Raw genomic sequence first — 23,200 nt, 5'->3', positions numbered from 1 at the left:
GTATTGTGAATATATTTATATAGTTAGGAAAAAATGAGTTTTTAAAATAGTGTAATGCTATCTCATTTTCTAATGGAAGAAAACACTGCAGAAGGATTGGAAAAAAAAAAATCCCAAACACCTCCTAAATCTGATGACTCCCATGCTGGGATCACTAACTTTGGTATGGTATACTCAGAAGATTATAGGAGCACAGTGAAGGTGGCAGAAGACACGAGGCCTGTGCAGCCAAGATATGTATTAATAGCCACTATATACAACCTCTAGCAGCTTATATCCCTATATGTATTGTAATCCTCCATATTATTAGACTTTTGTTCAGCGACTTGCTCCTCCAGAGTGTATTTAGCTTAAGCAATATTTTTCATGTATTTGGTTCTTAAAAATGCTTCAGTCCCATTCCTGAGGACCTGAAGAAGGCAGCTGGAAAGTACAGGGTAGTTTTGCCAGGGTATGCTCACTACCATCTTTGAGCTTCCATTAAATGTACAGTGTTCCTGGGCTACTTCCCAGCACGATTAGACCAAACCCATCAGCCGGTGGCATAAAGGATTTGTTCTGGCAAGGTTTCCTTGAGAAGAAGGGAAACCTCAGGAGACCGACCTATCCTGTGCACGGGGCAGTTTTATATTTCTGTCTGAGTGCAAGATTATTCTCCAACAGCACTTGACCTCTGAATAACCGCTGAAATGTATTTTATTTGTGTTTTCTCTCTATCGTATCTTTTAGCATATTTCTATCCTCAGAGCAAGAAACTGTTCATGAATAGCAGTTTGTTTCCTACAAGCTCATTCACTGATTTTCAGTACTTATTCTCCTCTGGAAGGGTATTTTCCAAACTTTTTTTCCTTCTCCCAGGCCTACACATGCTTCCTTGCTTACTCTGATATAATTTTACATACTGTTTCCAGTGGCTTTAGAATTCAGAACCCTGAAAGTACAGAGATCATATTGCTCCACCAAATAATCTGAGCTCCCAGTTCTGCTAATTTTGTACTGTTCATTCTTTCCCACTTTGGGATAATCTATTATGCTTGGATCCAGGCACGCACTAAAAGCTAATACTTCCATGAAGAATGTGCAATCTGTACTGTTTAGCTTGTGATGAGATTCCTGAAGTCTTTTATGATTCTATCTTGTTCCAAGGAGGCTCCCCCCATTTTTTTTTTGTTATATTTTTTTTAAAAAAAAAAAGGGGGGGGGGGAAACAAACTAAACTGATAGGAAAAAAAATTACACACACACAAAAATATCCAGCAGTTCAGCAGATAAAGCCTTTTTCCAGGGAATTCTAGTGGGCTGAAGAAAACTGTTTCTGAGGGCATTGAACTATGTTTACTTTAAAGTGGCCAACAAGCATAAACTTAAACGTACAGATGAATGCAATATAAAACAACAAAGTTCTGAGAAAAGCCCTTGCAAGTTTGTGATTTAAAATGTTTTGGGCTTTTTTTATTATTATTATTATTCTTTTGAGTAGAAATTAAGAGTGGTTGAATTTACTGCAAACATATTGGCAAGCTTTCCTCAACCATTTCTGTCTTCAGGCTCAGGCAATCCCGCTATAGCCACCTTTCTTAGAGTAAGAGCCAGTTAATAGCGTTGTGCAAGGTCCAAGTCAGAATTGGCTCTGAAGGGTATTCACTCTGGGGCCTCTGTGTCTGCTAGAAAGCCACATTCTGAGTTAGAAAAAATATCAAGAAGTGTCAACAGGAAACATCACGGAAGGGCATACAAGACAAATTAGAGAAAAGGAGGCAACAGCAGGGAAAAAAAAAAAAAGGCAAAAAAGCCTTGCAATGACAATGCACAAAAGAGAGAATAAATATATATTTAAAAAATTTGAAAGCAGAGATGGTAAGCTAGTTAGAAGAAGAAAAAGCCATAAAAAAGGCAGACATTTGAACCAGTTGCCGTCTTTGTCATAGTTACCTGATACCTGTTTCATTGATTAATCTGTTCCAGAGAAAGGTATCCATTTCTCTGAAAAAAAGGGGGATTTGTATTTTAAGCCTTGCCAGTAACAACAAGCAGACACTCAGTGTGCACCAGAGTAACATTTACAATGCCTGGGCCAAATTCATGCCTTGTGTAATTTTATTGCTTTTACTGGAATTACACCAGAGATGAGTTTGGCCTTTTGCCTTTTTCTAGCATTGTATAATATATCTATTAGTGAGCATGTAAAAGGAAACAGGGCATTTTGTCTTCAGAATTTTCCATAAAATCTTTTTCAACAGCCTTAGTAAATAAAATAAACCACTTAACCTGTGAAATAAAAAAAGAATCAAACGTTTTCTCGATATTAAAATAATGCTAATATACTTTGTAAATCAACTAGTTGACATTTGTACATGCTGAAACAAAAAGTCTAGAGAAATTTAAAGCCAGCTGACTGTCTCCGGTGCTTAGTCTGTGCCAAAGAGAAAATGAAGGCCTTGACATACCCCCTGGTCAGAGTCAGATTCAGGGAAGCTCACACATAAGGGTATCCACCTCCTAGCCATGAAAAAGATAAAAAGACAGACACAAAAATCCTCTCTTTTCCTCCTGAATAAACCGAGGATGTGAGGCACTATGCCCTAGTACAGCACACACACCATCACAGACAAGGAGCTGGCAGTATTTCCACTGTAAACCCCATTTAGTCAGACTTTACAGTTCAGCCATTAATAGAACACTTTGGGCTAACACTTGACAAAATGAGTCTTGGCCTAGAGGAGATGTTCACACACACACACACAAAGTTAAGTCCATTAAGTTCCTTTAGGAGGAAAAAAAAGAGGTAGTTGTAGTTTCAGATTCTTTCAACATCCTTGTTGCTTAAAAACAAAGTTATGGTTTTTAAATAAAATTAGGAAGGCATCATTCCACAATGTAGACTAATTGTTTTTCCGGTGGAAAAAAAATAAATTACTACAACTGCACTACATTTTTTTTTCAAAAAAATTTTACGGCAATAAAAGAAAACATATAAAAAAAAGTTTTGCTGTCTGTATGCAACACTATGGGGTCAGTTTAAAAAACCCTGTCTCCTTTTTTCTGCCTGCAATTCAACAAAGCAAATAACTGCACTTGTATTTTATTACTTCAATTATTTGCTGTAGCAGCTTGTGTTACATCAATGTTTTAACCATATAATATAGCAGTCTAATTGGATTGATACCTAAGTGAGAGAAATCGTACCAACAGAAAGCTTCAGGAGCAAGGCAGAGGGCAAAGTAAGAGGGCAGCTTAAAAAAGAGGCTTTATGTTAAGGTTTTCACTTCTTTAAGAGAAGATTTTTTAGCTCACTTTACTCCCCTGCGTTTATGAAACCGATATTGTTAGCAATCTAGTAACTGAATCGTCCCTAAATTGGCTACTGCATGATAAACCCCCATGGAATTAACAAGTCCTTTAAAGATCTCCAGTTGTATATTCGCTTAGCAGATTGTTTTATTACAATCAGGATCCTCACAGATCATGGATGTAATTATATAGCAAACCAACTTCTTTTTGTCTTCACGCAGACAAACAATGCTCCCTGGTTTGGGAGGAATGACATATATGTAAATGAGAGCAAAATGTGGCCATTTTGTTTCATAACACAACAGAACCGTATCACTTGGATCCTGAGCAGCTCCAGCCAGCCTGATCCAGCTCTCTCTTCATGATTCCTTCATGCACCTTTTTTCCTGGTGTCAGAGATGATGCGTTTAAAATAATTTAAATTCTCAGGAAACAGATATTGCTATTGGAAACTGCTTTCTGACGTTTATTCTACTTTGTAATGGATATAGATTATTTCTTTCTATAATTTCTGCTTTACTGATACCAGCCTCTGTCCACCAAAACAGCTGAAGACTTCTCTTTAAGGACCTGAATAGATCTATTTCATGGTCAACGGTTGTTCCTTACAGTTAAGGAAATGCTTCAGTGTTTTGTTGGATCAGGGCCCTAAACTTTATATACTTGGATCAGAAATGTATATATCAATATTTTCTCTCAGGATTTAAAAACAAAGAACAAGAACTTGTTCAGTTGCCCAGATTATGGGCCATTTACAGGTAATACTGAGGCTCTTAAAATCACCATGGACCCCTCCAAACCAAGGGTAAGGTGATGGGTCTTCTCTGAGATGTCTTCGCTCAGAAAATAAGAAAGTCCTCAAAAGACAGACAGGGGCTATTCCATGCCTCTTCCCCCCATCTTCCCAGGAAAAATTTCCCCCGGTATTTCAAACCATATGTTTAGATTTGTCAGTCCTCAACTGACATGGTGTTACGTGACATAACACACCAAAGTAGCTGCCACCAAATGGCTTTCCTGTGCCAGCAGTAACCACACAATGGTGTTGGGGGTACCACAACTTTTTGTTTACTTAGAAATGAAATAATTTTGATGAGTGTATGGTATCAGTTAGCAAGTGTTGAGTTCTTTATGGTGATACTGCTCATGTCGACTTAAATGGAAAACGGATCAGCTCAGAAATCTTTAATGAGAAAAGTTTCTTAGTGTACTTGTAGTGATGCCCTGTGGAGCCACTAGAACTAAAAATCTGTCAGCATACTTGGTAGGAACTTTGTTTCATGGTTCTCTAACTCATATGATTGAGATTAAAGTGAACAAAATCTTGGCACATAGTTTGGCAGTCAAGAAGCATTCCTCTGTTTGTGTGTAGATGTGTGTGTGTGTGAGGCAGAGAGACAGAGAGAGGGGGAAATTTAGCAGCCACTCATTTGGTGTTAAATTATCAGGTGTTACATTTTTTTAATAAACCTTAGTAGAAAGATAAGATACATCCCCTTCTAATGAAAACTGCTTTCACTTAGCCTATAAACTTAACTTTGAACAAGCTGAGCATCTACTGTAACCACTGAAAGCAAAATCATTCAAACTCTCCAGCCCAGCTAAACTGTAAGCCAGACCTGAATCCAAACAGGAAGGTGGAAGATGCTGGAAGGGTGCTCTTTAGGCAGTCAGGTTTTCCTACTTTACCACTAAAACAGAGGAGCTCACAAACCCCTTTATTTAATGCCCTGATCTATGACCTGCGGCACTATCCCCACAGCAGCGGCTACTCTCTGGACATAAATAGCACTGATCCAGTGACGGAGCTTTTTGCACAGGAGCACTTCTACCATCACTGAGCGAAGACGCAATCTTTTTAGATACTTTGCAAACAGTCATGATATATTGGTGTTTGAAAAGTATCTGAATTTGCACACTAGAAATTGTTCACGATGGTTACTTTTATTATCTCTATTTCAGTTGCATTTTTGTATTCTGATATGTCATACGTTAAAAACACAGAGAGGACAGCTTACAGTAAGAGTTTGTGTTAGAAACTTTGCAACTGTCTTAGATGTCTTTATAGTAAATGTCATTAATAATTACCGGAATTTTCACCAAAGAAGGAAATTAGATATGGAAAGCACTGTATGCCAACTTCACCTTTCCAAGCCTTCAGAAATACCAGAGGGTCTGTGTGAACCCTAGTAAAAGGGATGAGATTGGCTTTCTACCTTCCTTACATCATTTTATGTCACAGTCAGCATTAAGATACAAAGACAACGATTCAAATCAAAATTCTTCCTGTAGCTGCAAATTTTAAAATAATTATCTTACGATAATTATCAGATGATACTGATATTTATGCATTTACTTTACCCAAAATTCAGCTAATGGATATCTAGTGCATTTTATTACCAGTAACTAGTTTTTTTCTTATCACAACTCAGTATTCTTCTGTATTTCTTGCACGTCTCAGTTATGTTTCAGTTATATTATTTCTATTTCATTGTGATTTTTTTTTTTTGCATATTTCAAAGTAGAAAGACATTTGTTCCGTTTCAGACTATACTTAAGCAACCTCTTTTCAGGAGTTTCTGAGCAATTCATACACAAGTTTTGTGCTATTTTAATGTAGTGTACCATCGTATGCATGTCAAACCATAAAATAAAAACTATGGTGATGGTTCAGATTTTGCCCAAATTAAACGGAGGCAGAAAAAAAGCTTTTAAGTTACCTTAGCATGTTTGGGGACAGTAAATGTAGTGGGACTGGCAGGAAAAATAACATATATAACTACAGAGTCCTGCAGCTAAGATGGCAAAAAAATGTTTGTTTTTTTCACATAGTACTGCTTAATGTCACTGTTTCAATACACAAAATATGACTTTTGCAAAAACAAGAAAATTTTCCTCACTTACGAGACTAGAGGTTTATCCACAAAAGAAGGTGTAAGAGCATTCAGTGGAATCCCATGGTTTTAATCATTACTGTGTCTTTAAATGTGTGCAATGTACACTGGGAAAGACATTATTAAAGTAAAAGTTATCTACGTATATACATACACACACACCTTTGTATTATCACATTTATATGTTAGACAGATATGCAATGCTAAGAATTCAGTAAGTTGGTGTTAGATAGCCATATGTATACTTATCTTCCAAGAGAGCCTCTGAGTTTTCCACACAGGCATGGACTGTAACACCCAAAGGTGTCTGATAGTGTGCCTTACACTAAAGAATCTAATTTTTAAATGTTTTCTCCCACTTAAAGATAAAAAGCAAATGCAAAGATAGATGCCTACAATATGATATGAATAAGCAAAGACCGTTACCAACTGCACGTGAGAGCCCGAACTCCATTTTTAGAGCAGGGTTCTACACATTCCTTCTGTTAGAAATCCAGAATTGAGCTGGTCTAACTTCTAACTCTAAGAAATAGATCCAGCCTTCTATGTTACGCAGCGAAACAAGTACTATCAAATGCCTCGCTGATATTTCTTTAACCGCTGTTGAGCTATAAACTCTGCATTTGCATCCACTCCCCAGCAATGCACAACAGCCGTAGGAAGTGCCCACAGAGGGTTAGGTAGGACCCGTTCCTGAAGACAAGATAGATAACCTTGAGACATCTAAGCTTGAAGAGAGCATAGTTTCAGGCTGTCAAGTAAAAAATGGATCTGTTATAGAGAAGAGTATTGGGCCTATCTGGACTTCTCAACTCTCTCTAAAAAGCCAAGGAATGATGGAAGAAGTAGTCCTGCGACTTTCAATTTCCGTCCTAAATATCCCTATTCCATCTTAAATTTCCTACCCCAGTCACTAACATTAAAAAAAAAAAAATCTCTCTGCCAAGCAAAGGCACTACAGTCCAGAAAATGCAAACTCCTTACCCATTTTGGCTGAAGATTATGTGTGCCCAAATGTACAGTTCTTCCGCTTCCAAACGTTAAAAGTCCAATACGCAGCAGTACTAGTCAGGATCGGGAGGTGACATTACTGAGGTCTAATTTAATCTCTCACTATTGTGAAAGACGGGAAAAGATTTGTCCCTACTGTGCACTAAATTCTCTTTAAAATCAGCGTTGGGAGTAAGGGATGTTTGGAGAATTGCATCTTAGCTTTTAACCACAGCTCCTACTGATGTCAGTGGACCTGACTGAAAGTAGGGTCCTAAGAGGAGAGTTAGACCCCCCAAAGTGCAATTTCCCTTAGTGTTCTGATGTTGCTCAAAAAACACAGGCCTGATGTTGGTGATGATGGATCCCCAAATGAAGCACAGTTTAACCAAAGTGGGAGGATTTAGCAAAATGCATAAATTTCTTGTATGCTACTGTCTGTAACAGGCAGATCTTCAGCCAGTTTAGTGAACATAAGTTACAGCTGGCTTTTGCTGGAATAGTTTATGCTCTTGACCCTCCTCAGTTGTATAGCCAATAGGGAGTTGTCAGGCTACATGTGTTTTTAAACTTCTTTCAGCTAAATCAGAAATCCAAAAGCAAAATACAGCTCTCAGCAGTATCATGTGGAGTTGTGACACTCCCTGGAGGGCTCGGGGTCCATAAACCAATGAATGGATTACAATGAGGCATAAATGTAGTATTTTCATCCATGACAGATATAATCTTGAGCCTGTATTTTTCATGTTACTTAACTCTTTCGGAACGTAATGTGTGACAGAAAATGTCTTACAGTGCACATTGCAGTAAATATCAGTCAAGTATGCTTTATTGCTGAGCTCTACATGTTTCCAGAAGTTAACAGGCACAGCTGGGATATAAGAAATGGCAATGTTGTATATACTTCTTGAACATACAAAATACCTTGGCTCTCTTCTCCCCCACCCTCCACATTACATCCCCAGCTGTTCTGATCATGTCACGCAGTGGATGAGTTTTTCCATCATCAGCTTCTCCTAAAATGATAACCTTTATTCAGGCTTTCATCCTCCCAAAAATAAACTGCATTACCCACATTGTCAGCACATTCAAATTAGACTATCACAGCGTGTATTTGCGTGGCACAGAATAATAGCAATGGTAACTGATGGAAGGTGGTAAACTGCCTGTCGGTAGCTGTACCTAGCAGAAAATACTCAGTGCTAGTATTTAACATCTATTGATTTTCCTACAAATGACTCAAATCTCTCTACCTGAAATTCCCTTCTGTCAGTCACCATAGTGTCGTATGGCCACAACGCCGGACAGGTAAGAATTGGAAGCTGCACATCTCTGGAGACATGAAGCTAATTATATCCGAAGAGAGTTGCCGGCGAAGGACCATTCATCTTTTGAAGATTCCTAATACTCCTGAAAGACCTTTTGGTCAAGCAGGAAAAAAAAGGATACTTGATAAAGTAGCAGAGAACCATAGAAATCCTATTTTATTTCAGATAAATTAAGCATTGGTCAGACTGGACCTACTAACCCATACGTGAGAAGCAGTAACTGCAGCAAATGAGAGCAAATAGAAGTGGTGAAGGAGGTATTAAAAAAGAAAACAAACAAGCAAACAAAACAAGAAAAAAACATTCACAGAATTAAATACTAATGTGTTACAGAGAGAGAATGGCTATTTCCCAACATTTGGTAATTTCAGATATTATACTGTGTTGCATAAAGCAAGACAACGTTATTTCCTTTTAAACTGCCATTCCATTTAAACCAGTGAGCTGATGTGTGTACTTGAGGTCTGTATTTGGTAGGGATTTTTCCCCTTTAGCATAAACCTTGTTGATTTAAAAATTGAACAAAGATGAATCAGGTGGTAAATGTATTCATGTAATCATTTTCATTAATAAGCCGTTATAAATAATAGAGGGAAGGCTTTAAGTGTATAATTCTCTGTAGCACAATTGAGATTTTTCCACATCTTCAGCAGTAAGTTAATTAGAATCACCTGCATTTTCTTGGGCGGACACCAAATGGATTGCAAACAAAAACAGATTAAAATAGCTGTAGCTCATGGCATACAGATGACAAGATTCACAAAGAGGACAATCAGGCAATGAAAACCTCCTCTTTTTCAAACATTTTTAAAGGAAATTCAGCTCTTGTGAGTCGCTGTAAAAAGACGTTTGTAAGTGTTTTGCTGAAAGACTAGAATGGCTTTGTTTCTGATCCCATGATGAGTGAAAGAAATGTTTAAGAAAGATCACTTTACAGAGAGATTCAGACTGAAATGTGATGACTGTGATTCAAGCCAAGCCAAAAATTACAGCTCAGAATTAAAGGGGATGGACGTGGCTTGGGAATCCATTTTCCCACATTCCTGAATCTCAATCATCCCAGCCAATGTTTAAAAGAAAATACAGTGGAAAGCAATGAGGTCACTTTGTTTAGCTTCAAGAAGTGGGACTATCAGAACAGCAAAAGTATATATTGGAGGTAACGGCAAAATTACAGTGAACACGCTGCACGTTCGATGGTTTCATTCAAAAAACACAGCTTCAAAGCTGAGTTTTGTTTCTTGTTACAGGGAGCCTTCTGAGTAAGTCTTGTTGTTCCTGGGGCTTTAAAACAATAAACTTCTTGAATGTCAAAGACAATGCAACACAATAGAGAAGACGACCAAGGCATAGCAAGCTTGATTTAGGCATTAAACAGCAGCCCTGCATAGCAGTGAACTGTGTGCTAGTTTAAATTGCACTTGCTTTGTACTGTCGCTATCCTTATTTATTTGTATATAAATATCTAAGTGGAAGTTCTACCATCAAGTGATATGAAACAGAATAAAGTATATCATCCATCATATTCACTTGTTACTTATTCTCAGTATGTAATGCTCATATTCAGTGTTGTAATTGCTTCCATTAAATAGTTTCTACAGGGTCTTGAAAACAATAAGATCTTAGTCAAGCTTTTCTCCTTTCATTGCATCTTGAAGTTATTACTGCAAGAAAAAATGAGATTCTCTTTTTATGTAGGAATGCCCCTCATCTTCTTGATATTATTGCAGTCAAACATAGAATTATTTCTTGTTAGCTAATTTCCTAAAGAGATTCACCAAACCTCATGTCAGACACCTCCTATAGAGTAATTTCTTAGCTTGTTAAGAAGTAGTACAATTTCTCCTCTCCTTTCTTTCCCCCACTCTCTCTGCCTTTACTAAATTCTAATGTAGTGTTGGATTTCTGATAATAATAGATTAAGGAAAATCTTGTTCATGCTACCTTGAATTCAGGCTGATCTGTCACAGGTCCTGCAGCTGGGCAGTGCTGGTCATGAGTCCAGTACCTGCAGATCATGTGAAAAATACCGATGGAGAGAACATCTCTCCATCCTCTCCAATACGAAGCAACAAAGCATATATTTCATGTTTCATTTTATTTGCTTCGATATCAAGTACAGCGCTCTACTGGAGATCCTATTTGTAGCACATGAAAAGGTGCAACCTCTTCCCTGCTTCTGTTTGATACTCCTCTTTCTATAATTCAAGGGATCACATTAGTCACCTTTGCTATAGCACTGAACTGAGAGATCACGTTCAGCTAATTATCTAAAATAACCCTCAAGTCCTTCGTAACCTACATCCAGAGTGTTGGATGTACCCTGTGTTTCTCTGTGTGAAAACTTATTTTACCAGACTGTGACCATTTAAGGTGGCAGTTCAGACCTTCTGTAACTTTACCTGTCCTGATCGTTGTTTAATATCTCCCTGATCTTTGTGTCACCTGCTTACTTTGCCAACAGAGATTTTTTTTCTCCTTGTCCACATCTCTGATAAAGGTATTAGATGGCACTGGACTGAGAGTTCCACTCTTGAGAGCTCTGCCAGTTATGACCTTGTTAACTGATATCTCCCATTAATTACCACATTTTGAGGTCTGTCATTGAGCCAGTTTTTAATCCATGTAATATATGCCCTGTTAATTCCATAAAATGCAAGTGCTTTAATCAAAATGTCATGTGGTACTAAGTCAAAAGCCTCATGGAAAGCCAAACATACTATTTCAACGCCATTGCCTTTATCAACCAGACCTGTCAAAAATCCAATCCTATCAAAAAATGCAACAAGTTTGCTAGACAAGGTCCTGATTTCCATGAAGCCATGCTGGTTGGGATTAATTATATTTTGCTATGAATTATTTGTTCATAGAGTCCTGAATTAATTATTTAAGTAGACTGTCTGGGACTGAGGTCAGTCTAGCCAGTCTCCAAGCGCATCCCCCTAACTGCTTTTACAATATCAGAATAACTCTTTCCAATCTTAGTAATTTCCAAGTTTTTCTCTCTGTTTCATTTGCAAATGAGAGACACGTATATCATGAGCACTGATAAGTGAACACTGATTTTTTTATGACAGTGATAATCTCTTTGTTCTTCAGATTGACTTCCAATATCACCCGCCGTTTCGTCTCCTAGGTTTGTTTATGCTTGTCTGTCTGGTAGCACTATCTAACATGACATTTGTATGGCACCCACTTCCACAGTAGATGAGTAACTTCTCTGGACTAGGGATGGGACCTGTTTTCATATCAGATGTTAGCTGGGATGTTGTTTTCAGCCTCACAAATGTGATCTTTTGATGGGAGGAGTACAAGAAGTGTGTAGTTCTGATGATCAGAAGAGATTCTTTTTTCTAGCAGAGCAGAGCGAATCCCAGTGTCAGCCTCCAGCCCCGCCTCAGGGGCTTTAGGGCATGGCTAACCCCACCCAACGCCACACCAAAAAGCAGGATAGAGATGTCAGCAACACTGAAAACCACGATGAGTGCAGATAGTGTTACGTTCAAAATGAGCTGGTGCTCGTTTCAACTCGAGCTGATCAAGCTGCGTACCACGTTTGCTGGTTCAAGTATCTTCATCTCACACCACTTCTGCACTGCACATTTTACATCCGTATGTTCCTTGTTTGCTGTTAATGCCTCTATGGTTTTTTCTCTCTGTGGTGTAAAATTTGTTTCATTGTTCTCATCATTTTCACCTCTGATTTCCCTGGCTTCAGATAAAAACTTTTTTTTTTTGCTCCCACATTCACCTGAAACTCCGGGTACCTTTTGTAACCCTATCCAGATACAGTAATTTTAATGTCAAATTTTAATGTGTCAGATTTATTCTTTGCTACTATTCATAATTTTCCTTCTACTGGCATACAAATATTGATCCTTTTGTAAAACTTTATTTTTTTGCACATTGTTTAGTGGTATTTTTCTCATCAGACACATTCTTGACACTGGTGTATTTGCTGCATTCGCGCATTTCTGCTTCTTTAAATGACTTCATGCCTCACTTTTGTGCCCCTAGTAAACTTTTAAAAAATTGTTTATAAATCAGATATTTATGGTAAGATGCATATGAAAACACGAGGAAAGAATTATAGTTTTAGGGATAACATACCCTGATAATGACCTCTTAAATATTTGTAAAGATAGCCCTGGGCATCTGAGCCCACAAAATAGTTTATAATACAACAGCTTGATTACATAATGATACTTCAGTTTTAAAACGTATGATCTTTCTGTTTATGGGAAGGCATAATAGGATCCTTTGAAATACAATATTTTTGCCCTGAACATAACTGATTTTAAATGAAAGGACTAACTAAAGAATGCCTTTCTTCAAGTTTGTACTTCACTTTGTTGTTGAATCCAGCACGATGGTTTCTTTTACAGAACTCCTACCAGGCCTGGGGACCACACCTATTTCAGGATACATTAATTGTGAAAGTTTCATGGGTTTCTATGCAGGAAGTTACCTAGTACCATTTAAAATGGTATGTTTCAAATTCTAAATCTTGTTAAAAAACAGAGAGAGAAATTTCTGTATACCACCACCCCCCTTCCCCCCGCACATAGAGAATTTCCTTTTATATTCAGTTTGAAGGTATTGTCAAATACAGATTAAGCTTAGGCAGAATGCAATGTGATTTGGGAGAGGGATTTGTTCTATGCAACAGAAAAGAATTAATGAGAATGTTTCATCCAAGGCAGTTCATAAAACATCAGGACTACCTCAACCAATATCAAAGTCTAATATTTTAAAACGTGTGTTTGGATAAATGTATCACCTAAGCTCTAATTTTTTCCTGTGGCGTTAACGTTTCTCTGCAATACCGGGTTCCAGCTCAAACTGCTACTGGAGCTGACACCGACCTGCATTCATGGTTATTTCCATTTTGGCTAGAAGCAGGAGTGCAAGAATTGTCCTTAAATAAGTGTTCTTCTAACATCTTCTGTGCAGTTATGCAGAGTGAATATAACATTCATTATTGTTCATGAATCTCAACCAAGCCTGAGTTCAGTCGCCTTTTAACTTTCTCATCAGGAGTACCTGTATAATTTTTTAAATGAATATAGCTAAAATTTGCCTATAGTTTGGCAGCTAAACTGATGTATTCTGGAGTAAGTCCTTTTCCTACATTTCTTATACCATTACAAAGTTTAGGGTGGAAATACTGAAGTCATTATCATGTTTCTGGCTATCATTTCTAATTGTGGGTCCATCCTGTTCTCAGGTTCCTCATTAAAACGAACAGAAACGTTGGAGATTGAGATATAAAGTAAATAAAATACTTGTTCTCCTCTGGGGCAAAATCCAGTGATTCTTCCCTGATAAACCCCACTCCAAAACTCAAGAAGGTCACCCTATAGTCAACAACAGTTGGACTTTATTACAATGAATATTTTTTCTGAAACATTCTTTACTACTATACTTAAATGCCAGCACCAGATAGGAAACTCTGCAAGGCTTTTGTTTCATCTTGTTCCCTAAGTATTTATAGCCTGCCGTGAAGAAACACTGACAGCAGTGCGGTGATGTTTTTATTCTTGATAGAGGTGCCCTTAAAAGTGAATTTGCCTTGAAAATTGTTCATAGAATCAGGATATTAGAACTATAAAGACATTTTTTTTCCCTCTCTCTCTCTCTCTTTCTCTCTCTTTCTCTTTTGCGCCTAATTGGATTTCCAAAATAAGTTGTTAACAATCCAGCTAAGATAATGTGGTCATGAAAAGGATGTCCAAATCCACCAATTTGCATTGGTTTGGCTTGGCTTAACTTTCAAAGTTCTTGGAGCAGAAAGCTGATGGCACGTGAACACTATAATTGGCTTGATATTCTTGGATTTTTTTTTTCTCTCTGCCATATTGTATAGTGTCCAAATGAAATGCTAATCAGACCTCGTTTTTGGACCAAAGTAAATTTATAACAATAATAATGCACTTGTATATTCCAGATCATTTTGCAAGATGTAATATCCACCAATTTACAACATAGTTTGTCATTTTCACTTGATCTGGATAATTTATGCAGGTTCCAAATTGATGCTATTAATGTGAGACATCGCTATTTCACCCAAAGTGACATATATTGTTTTCACTTCCATATATCCAAAAAGGTTAAGAACTGAATTGAGTTAGATCCAAACAAAAGTTAACATTCTGTTTTGAGGCTCGTTTGTTTGTTTGTTTGTTTGTTTTTCCTCTTTACTTTCTGATTTAGGCTTCCATTTACATGGTGCAATTCTTAATCCTTTACCACAAGAGTCCCACATTCCTATGCTGGGAATTACTCTTGCTCTCTCACTCTTCTCTTACTAAAACAGAATGAGACTCTTCAGATTTAGGATAGAATTGCATTACTTAAACATTTTAGTAATTTCCATTTGCTCATATGTTATATATCCAGTGGATGGATAACTTCCAAGTGTTCTTGATTACCAAATCCTTTTTGATTTCTCTTAAATAAACTTTTTCTTTATCCCTCTGTAACCAAAGGGGATCTTCCTGAAATGAATCATCACTCTCAGTATTATGTTGCAGGACACCCACAGGTGCAGGGTAGAAAATTGTCTAATAAAAGACATAGATAACCAGTGTATAATATGGAATTATTATTCATTTTTAAAATAGATTAGTTAATGTAAACCAAATCAGGATGTTCCTAGCAGGATAGACATAAAATAAGAACTGTATTTTGTAGAGAGAGAAATCAAACACGCAAACAAAAGATTTTATTTGGTTTCAGTCTGCATGAAAAGGAAAAGTAAATCTGTTAAGATGTTTCAAGATCAGTGAGGAATACCTCCAAGCAGTTGAGTCCACTGGCTATGGCACTTATCTGCCAAGGCATGATGCAAGTATCTTTGAAATAAGGACTTGAACCTCAGCTCCTTCCTATTTAAGTGTTATTACAACTGGGCTTCTGGGCTTTTGGACTTGCTTTCACTCTTTCCTATAGTTTCAGTTTTTCCATTTTGCCCACACTGAATTGGAAAAAAATTATTCCCCCTAGATACATTGTCAGGAAATATTTCCTGAAAATTTTTGGTTTTGACAATTTAGTGTTTTCCAAAAGAAAGCCTTTCTCTGAAATTGCTTGCCAAAAGCTAATTAAAACTTGTGTTCCAAATGATGAGTAGCCTTAAAAAAAACTTGTTTTGTGTAGATACTCTTAGCTTCTTATGTACTTGCAAGGTTTAAATGTGAAACGACAATGTACAGTTTAGTGTTTTCAATTTTTAAGCATGCAGATTCAGTCATTGTTGCACAATAGCTAATTCTCCCGGGAAAGGAGAGCAGTTCCCATGTGCTTTGAAATGCTACAGCTATGCAACTGGGGCTGGAAGTGCTATTTTAAACAGTCATATCAGCAGAGCTTGCTGTAGGAGATAATATGTCACAAAAGGGAGTATGACATCTAGTTTCACCTAGCAGATAAACCTTGAGTAGATATGCAGGGAGAAACAAGACTGTCAGGTTGTCCTTGAAAAGAATGGCCTATATTAATGAAGAAATGTACTCCAGGGCATATGCTATTTGGGATATTTAATTTCATCTTCAAACTTGTCTGATCTGCTATGAAGAATATAGTAGAGAAACGGTAGTGGTGTGTAGTCTCATGCACGTTGTGATTTCAGAGTGGGCACCTCACCACTTTATTTTCAGAAAGGTCACAGCCTCAGAAATTCACGTCCGAAAAACCCAGGCCCCAGACTGAGAAGTTTCCCCAGCACTATTAATATAAACACCCCACGTTTAAGCAGGGCTTGCGTAGCATCGTGCGTATCCCAAACAGCCCTTCTCCGTAAGCACGAGAGCTAATTCACTCTTCCTTTCCCATCACACTCAAATACCCTTGCAGAACCATATTCTGCTGACAGAATTACAAGATAATTATAGTTAGGTGTTTTGTATTCACTTAAGTTAATCTACCACTTTTATTTTTCATTGCTGTTTTAATCAGGCAGGAGGCACTTCAGTTGTTGTCAGGTGGATTATTTTTCAGTCGTTCACTACACTGCTCTTCTTCATACTTGCTAGGGCGCTGCTGGCTTCCTGACAGACATACAAAAGAAAAATACTTATATGATCTAAAATGAAATATGTGTTTCTCTTTCAGGTCTAGATGTTGATGGAATATACAGAGTTAGCGGCAATCTGGCAACAATACAGAAGTTACGATTTGTTGTCAATCAGGGTAAGTGATTCCTCCACCCTGGTAATGTTTTGTTTAGTACTTAACTGTCTCAGATGACAGTATTTCAGAATCTGCTATACATTAGTGGCATAGAATGATGAGCCGTGTTTTGGAAAAGAGAGGAAAGGGAAGGTAGAAAGATATTGCACAGAGGGAAATGTCAGCTAGGAGAGAGGAAAAACAGCAGAGTAAACAGGGGAAAATAGTAGTTAAGCAGGAGATGAGAAACAAACAAAACAAAAAAAAAGAAAAAAATAGAGGAAATGGATACATGAAATAAGGTGGTAAAAACCAAAGCATATGTAGAAACCAAAGAATCAAAGTGAGGAAAAAAAAAAGATTAAAAGGAAAAATAGCAGATTGTTTGGATGTTGAAAGTTAAACAAAACCAAAAGTAGAACAGGGATCCAAAGGAAACCAGCAAAAGAGAAAAAGGTGCTGAAAAGAACTGAGAAGGAAATACTAAAAGTAGAGTACTGGCTCTGTCAAAGTCAGTGGAAGATTTACCACTGATTTTGAAAAGGCAAAGATTTGACCCCAGGAAATGAGAAGAGGAAAGATGAATATTTTAGAGACTTGGGAACCAGAATTAGAACCAACCTGTACATATTTCCACAGATTCCACATATAATAAACATATTTCCACAAGCACAAAAGAACATTTTTCATAGATGTGGCCTAAATGAATCTAACATTGATCAATAGATACTGTTACAGGTGTGGAAGCCGATATTGGTAGCTAATTGGGGTACATGACAAATACATTCACCTCTGAACAGTTTACTACTCTTGGCAAAGACTAAATACCCCACATTTAATAGCTTAGCAAATATCATCAATGACAGTAAACCTCCTGATACTACTTGATGAGAAAATAAAATTAAGCTTCTCAGAAATTAGGAAAAATACCAAATCTTAAATTGCATTAAAGACTTTATACACTTTTGAATTAATCAAGTATAAATGTGAAGCTGTTGCAACATTTTCTTCTACTTTTTATTAACTCTTTTAAAGTTACCTGGAGACTATTACCAGAACTGCCAAACTCTGTGAATTGTATGTGGTTTCTTGGAGATGATAGCTGTTGGAGAACAACTTCCTCAATTAGTTTTGTGTTATACATAAACTAAGACTTTTGAGTCAAAAATTCTCATGAAATTGAGAGTAGACGTAAAAATATTCCCACCTTCAAGCCTCCATTTACATCTCTAGGGAAGGTTTTGGGGAGCAGTAGATGTTTGCCACCTCTGCAGCTGCTCCAGATCAGTCTTGTCTTCAGCTGAAACTGGAGGGTGAACTCTGGTTTATGAGGAATCAGTATTTATGCTGGTAAATTCAGTCAGACTGAATAAATTGTCAGCCTCATGGTTTTGACTCATTACTTGGGTTCCCTTAGATTTATAGTTGTTGGGTATTTGTGTGTCGACAATGTAGTCTGCCTTGGTTTTCAAATGACTGTACACTGTATTTTGTTTGGAGGCAGAGAGACAAACCCAGGATTTTCTAGCCGCCTTCGCCGCCTAGGATCTTTGCTCAGAAAAAAATGTGCCATAAAAATAATGGTTCTGTCTATCCTGTCTCGTGGCATCTAAAGGTTAACGTACTTGAGGTTAACATTACTGTTCAAGTTTTCACCTAAAACAGATGGGCTGATACTGTAAAGCTAGACAGAAATCTAAGCTGGCTTTTTGCAGCACAGAGGTACCAGGCACCTTTTTCTTCTGGTTTATACCACTGTGAAAGACGAATATATAAAGGTGAAGTTAATGGTACATTAAAGCCACTCTGACACTGACTACTTAGGACACGTGCAAGAAATCTGCCCGTTGAGGCACAGCGTACCTGCAAAAAACACCGTGGGGAGATGGGGTGAACAGGATTTATTTAACGCGCGCTTGGGAGGGCAATGGCGGTCTCCAACCAATGTCCCCAAGGGGACATTGTCCCCTGTCACTTAGATGCTGAAGACAGCAGCAGTTTCAGACTGTTTCGTGAACTCACAAAAGTTACTTGGAAAACCAGTGTGTGCTCCCAACCTTCTTATTTACCAGTCCTCTCTAAAGCTCTGCAGTGGGAGGATGTTTAATAACACACTTGCCATGCATCACTTTGTCACTCGGTAATTGTTGTGACCTCCTAGGTTCAATCCCTGTACCTTCATTTTTTCTGTAGTTAACAGTGGGAAAGCAGTATTTGTATATATGATTTTCCCATAGAGATTTTTTTTTATTATAGTTAAAGTTTAATTTAATTATAAATGCAAACAAATGTTCTGAAAAAGCCTATTTACATTGCAGAGATTGACTGTGCAATCGGTTCTTATACAGGCCAAATACTTAATGGGCTCTTTCTTCCTGCTTGCTTTCCCATTGTGTTACACCTACATTTATAGGATATAAATAATATGTATCACATGGAAAATTAAAGATCATAGAAGAGACTCTAGGCTGGCTGCCATATCAAAGTATTTTTTATTAGAAAAATCATTAATTAGAATATAGCAAAGCTTTATTTGGCTCCCTTTCCTATACTGTTAATGTCATCTGCAGCATCAAAAATTAAATGAGAGAGAACTGGTGAATATGAAAGGAAAACAAACTAACAGTTGACAGCTTCATTATTAAAGAAGAAATAAGAACAGTAAAAATCTAAAAAGACCCTTGAAATTCGAGATTTTTGGGGGTGAGGATGGGTTTACAATAAAAAAACATGCCTTGTATCCTTTTAAGTTCTCTGAATATACTTTGTGGTTCCTTCTCATTTCTCGAGGTAGGCAGCTCCTGAAGAGGGATTTGACCTTGCCAACACGAGCATCAGCAGAACAAACTACCTTATTTACTTTATCCCTTTCACAGAGTTTTCTTTCTCTATAAAAGTCTGTTGATATCACACCTTTTTTGCTTCTGTGCAACAGGATTATCTTTTATCTATGATTTATTTTCCCATTAAGAGCTGAAAAGATCAGTTGATCATAAGAGGACCAGGCTATAACGTCTCTCAGCACTTTCGAAACTCTAAGTCATCATTTTTCAAATCACTGAATCAAGGCAGTAGAAGCTGTTTGGACCAATACTGACATCGGGAAATTCATACTTTTCTTAGTCTACAAGCACTAAAAGAATTTTGGTTTTAGAAACTGAGCTACCAGTCATTCAGTATTTCTGGCTGTTAACCTATGGCAAAGGTTTCTATAATAGCCAGAGACATTAGACAGAGATGTCCATTCCTCTTATGCGTTCTGTATTATCGGTTAAGTCTAATAGTTACAATTTAAAAGAAAACAAAATGTTTGGTGCTTGGCAATTGTTTAGGGATTTTATGAAAAATCTGGAGGACTTTTGCTGATGTTAAGCAAGGTCCAGTAACTTAAAGCCTTTACAGATATTTATAAGGATATTCTTTTAATTCACACCTGTGGTAAAAGGGATAAGGTTCTACAAATGGGTCTGTTAAGCCATATAAAGTGTGCTGCCAGTTCCAGGATACGAGGATGCTACTAAAAAGATTAATGGTTTTGGCCCAAAGCCCCAGGGTGGGGCTGACGTGGGCCCCGAGCCCATGGGCAGGGGTGGGGGAGCCCCAGGTGGGGCTGCTCAGGGCCATCAAGGCACCACTATACGAAAGTGGGGACAGGTAGGAGCTGCTTTTCAAAAGCAAGCTTCTGACCTCCGCAAAAATGCCAACAGTGAGGCAAAAAGTGCCTGAGAAAGAAAAAACAAAGAGAGGACTCTTCATCCGTAAGGATGTTAGTATGTAAGTAGGAGTGTGAATTTGTGGTGCGCTCCCTGCTCCGGTCAAACCCATCGTGTTGATGCACGCTGTGATATAATGGGGTAAGACCTTCTTTGTGCTAAACCCTGGGGGTTCCCTGTCCTGCTCGCGCACGCCTGTCCCAGAAATCCTCAGTTGCCCTCTGTGCTTGAAGATCAGAGATACCTGGGTGAGGAGGTAGAAGCTTCCTTCTTTATGCCTCCTGTGCTAATCTGCTGGGTGGCTGGAAGGACATTCAATTTCTACGACTGTCAAACTCAAATTTTCGTGAGTACTAAATTAACTGAAAAAAAATGGAGCTATAAAGGGTTCGTAAGACATTGCTGAAACACTAGGATTCTATCCTAATGCATATATGTTCAGGGAAACTAACCATAGAAATACAAATTTCAATACTTACTGGTTCATTCAGTAAGTGTTGATTCATACATAATACAAACGAGTTCCTAATTGTCTTTATAGCCAATGCTTTGTCTGCAAAATGCTTGGTATTTGCTGTACAGATGACCTTTGCACCCTGTTATTTCATTTGGAATACCTTGTACGTTAACTGCGAAACACCACGTACCGTCCAAAGGTCAATTACTGTGTTTTTACGGCTTGGTTACTATACTTATGTACCAAAAGGGAGGGGAAATATGAATTTTTGCAGAGGCTGAATATTACATTGTTGCAGAGAGGTACATGTATTACTGTTTTTTTACGGCTTGGTTACTATACTTATGTACCAAAAGGGAGGGGAAATATGAATTTTTGCAGAGGCTGAATATTACATTGTTGCAGAGAGGTACATGTCTTACGGAACGTGGAGAAAGACAGCCAAAGACATCCGAATTGGTAATTACATAGGGGAAAAAGGTGGATTTAATCTTACCCTGACATTACCTCGAGTTAACGAAAAACATTGTGGCAAACTGAATTAAAATATTTCTGTTGTTTCTTCTATAAGAACATACTGGAATATAATTCAGTTTAAGAAAAATTAAAAGTAAAACTTAAACCGCAAATACGTGAACTGATTGTGAATATTTATTAACTAAATAATTTAATAATAAAGAAAATGCCTACTTGATTAATTGTTACAGAGTAAAAATTACAATAAAACTGTCTTGATCAGTGCTTTGCAGAAGCACTATTACTGTCTGTGCAGTTGTTTAACAAGGATTTAATTGGAAAGATAAGTGAATGCACATTTAAAAGTATTGTTAATTTGCTTTATAATCACCCCATCCTTCACAGTATTGACAGCACCAGGCACAAACCCCTTTCTCTTTTACAAGTATTATTTTCCATATGTGCACAATAAATTCTGAAGCAGTAATTGGAAATTTTATGGATTTCAACATACCTAGTGTTTTGAGTTTATAGGTGCCATATCCCCTCTCTAAAGGTAGCTCATAGGTGGCATTGTAAGTAAAGTCATTGCCTTTTTATTACCCATGGGCTGTTTTGGAGGTTGTGGTGTGGTAGTTCATTAGTTTTTTGGAGTTTTGGGGGGTTTTCTGGTTTTTTTTGTTTGTTTTGGGTTTTTTTCTTTCCTAAGGAATATCTAATTCCTATTTACTTTTCCTTTCCATTTGAAATATCAACAAAATCCTCATTGCAACATTATTTTTGATTTCATAAACAACAGCCGTCATAAACAGTAATCTTCAATATGTTTATATTCCATCTGTACTTATATTTATTGTTCTAAAATGGCTTGGATTAATCTAATTGACAAGTAAGAGCCCAGACCATATGAGCAGCTAAGGATGATACCTTTAACCAGCAGGATTCTTCAACTGTACTGACATGTTCTTTATCAATGAACTATGAGAAAAGAGGAACAATTTTTTTTTTTTTTTTTTTTTTTTTTTTTTTAATTTTTCTTTTTTTAAGCTAAATTATTTGCAGACTCATGTTTTGGGAAATGAGGTTGACACATTCTGCTCTGTAAGTATCTGGATTTCAATTTTCCTTCTTTGCACAATTGATTTGAACCTCCAGAGTCTGGCCATTTGTTTCTTGTAAACTGTTGGTCAGTGCTATTCTAGCTTTGTCCTCACCTTGTTGTAGTCTAAATGGACTGCTGTAATATCTTTTTTGGCTTTTGGAATACTTTATTTTAGGGTTTTATCAGCCTCTCTAAAATGTTTCTCCTCCCCACCTTTCCCCCACCTCCAGTTTTGAATCTATGAGAAATCCAGATTTTTTGAGGAATGCCGTGCACTTTTTCTGTTGCTGTTGTACTGATATGTTTTCCTTTGTTAACAGTGTGATATTAAATATGTTTTTTCCTATGTTTTTCTTCACGTTTTCCTATTCCTTTGAGCCCTGCTTTCTCTGGCAGTGTTCCAGAGCAAAGGATGTTGTTTCCCCAAAGGATTACTTGTATTATGTATATAATTTAAAACCTGATGATCTCAAAGTCTGTTTCTTTATATCAAAACACTGGTCTTTGTTAGACTGAGCGCACTAGAAAACATGTCTGAGAGACATGTCTGAAGTCTTACAGCCACCGTGAAAGTAGGCAGGATTAATTTTTTAAAAAAGGACCCTCTTTGCTTTTTACCAGTTCTCATCCTGATTAGTTTTTGGTCCTTTTTGAAGACTGATCATTTGACCTATTAAATGAATATGCTGTTTTGCTGTGGTAGTAATAATAATCTAAAAGCAATTACTTGGGCAGCTGTCTGAAGGGCTCTGGTATTTTGAAAACCTTATCTGCTATGAATCCTGGAGCAGACTTGGCTG

The 23,200-nt window shown here is 37.4% G+C and overlaps 1 protein-coding gene across 1 annotated transcript in view; it reads left to right on the top strand.

Moving 5' to 3' along the window:
* ARHGAP15 (Rho GTPase activating protein 15) overlaps positions 1-23,200 on the top strand; it is a 373,794-nt gene that overhangs the window by 224,482 nt on the left and 126,112 nt on the right. Inside the window, exon 11 of the mRNA XM_009279645.1 lies at positions 16,616-16,693. Within this exon, the coding sequence (XP_009277920.1) occupies positions 16,616-16,693 (78 nt within the window). The remainder of the gene's footprint in view (positions 1-16,615; positions 16,694-23,200) is intronic.

The sequence above is a fragment of the Aptenodytes forsteri genome, unplaced genomic scaffold (assembly GCF_000699145.1).
Source record: "Aptenodytes forsteri isolate BGI_AS27 unplaced genomic scaffold, ASM69914v1 Scaffold11, whole genome shotgun sequence".
NCBI lineage: Eukaryota > Metazoa > Chordata > Aves > Sphenisciformes > Spheniscidae > Aptenodytes > Aptenodytes forsteri.
This window is presented reverse-complemented; position numbering and strand designations above follow the sequence as displayed.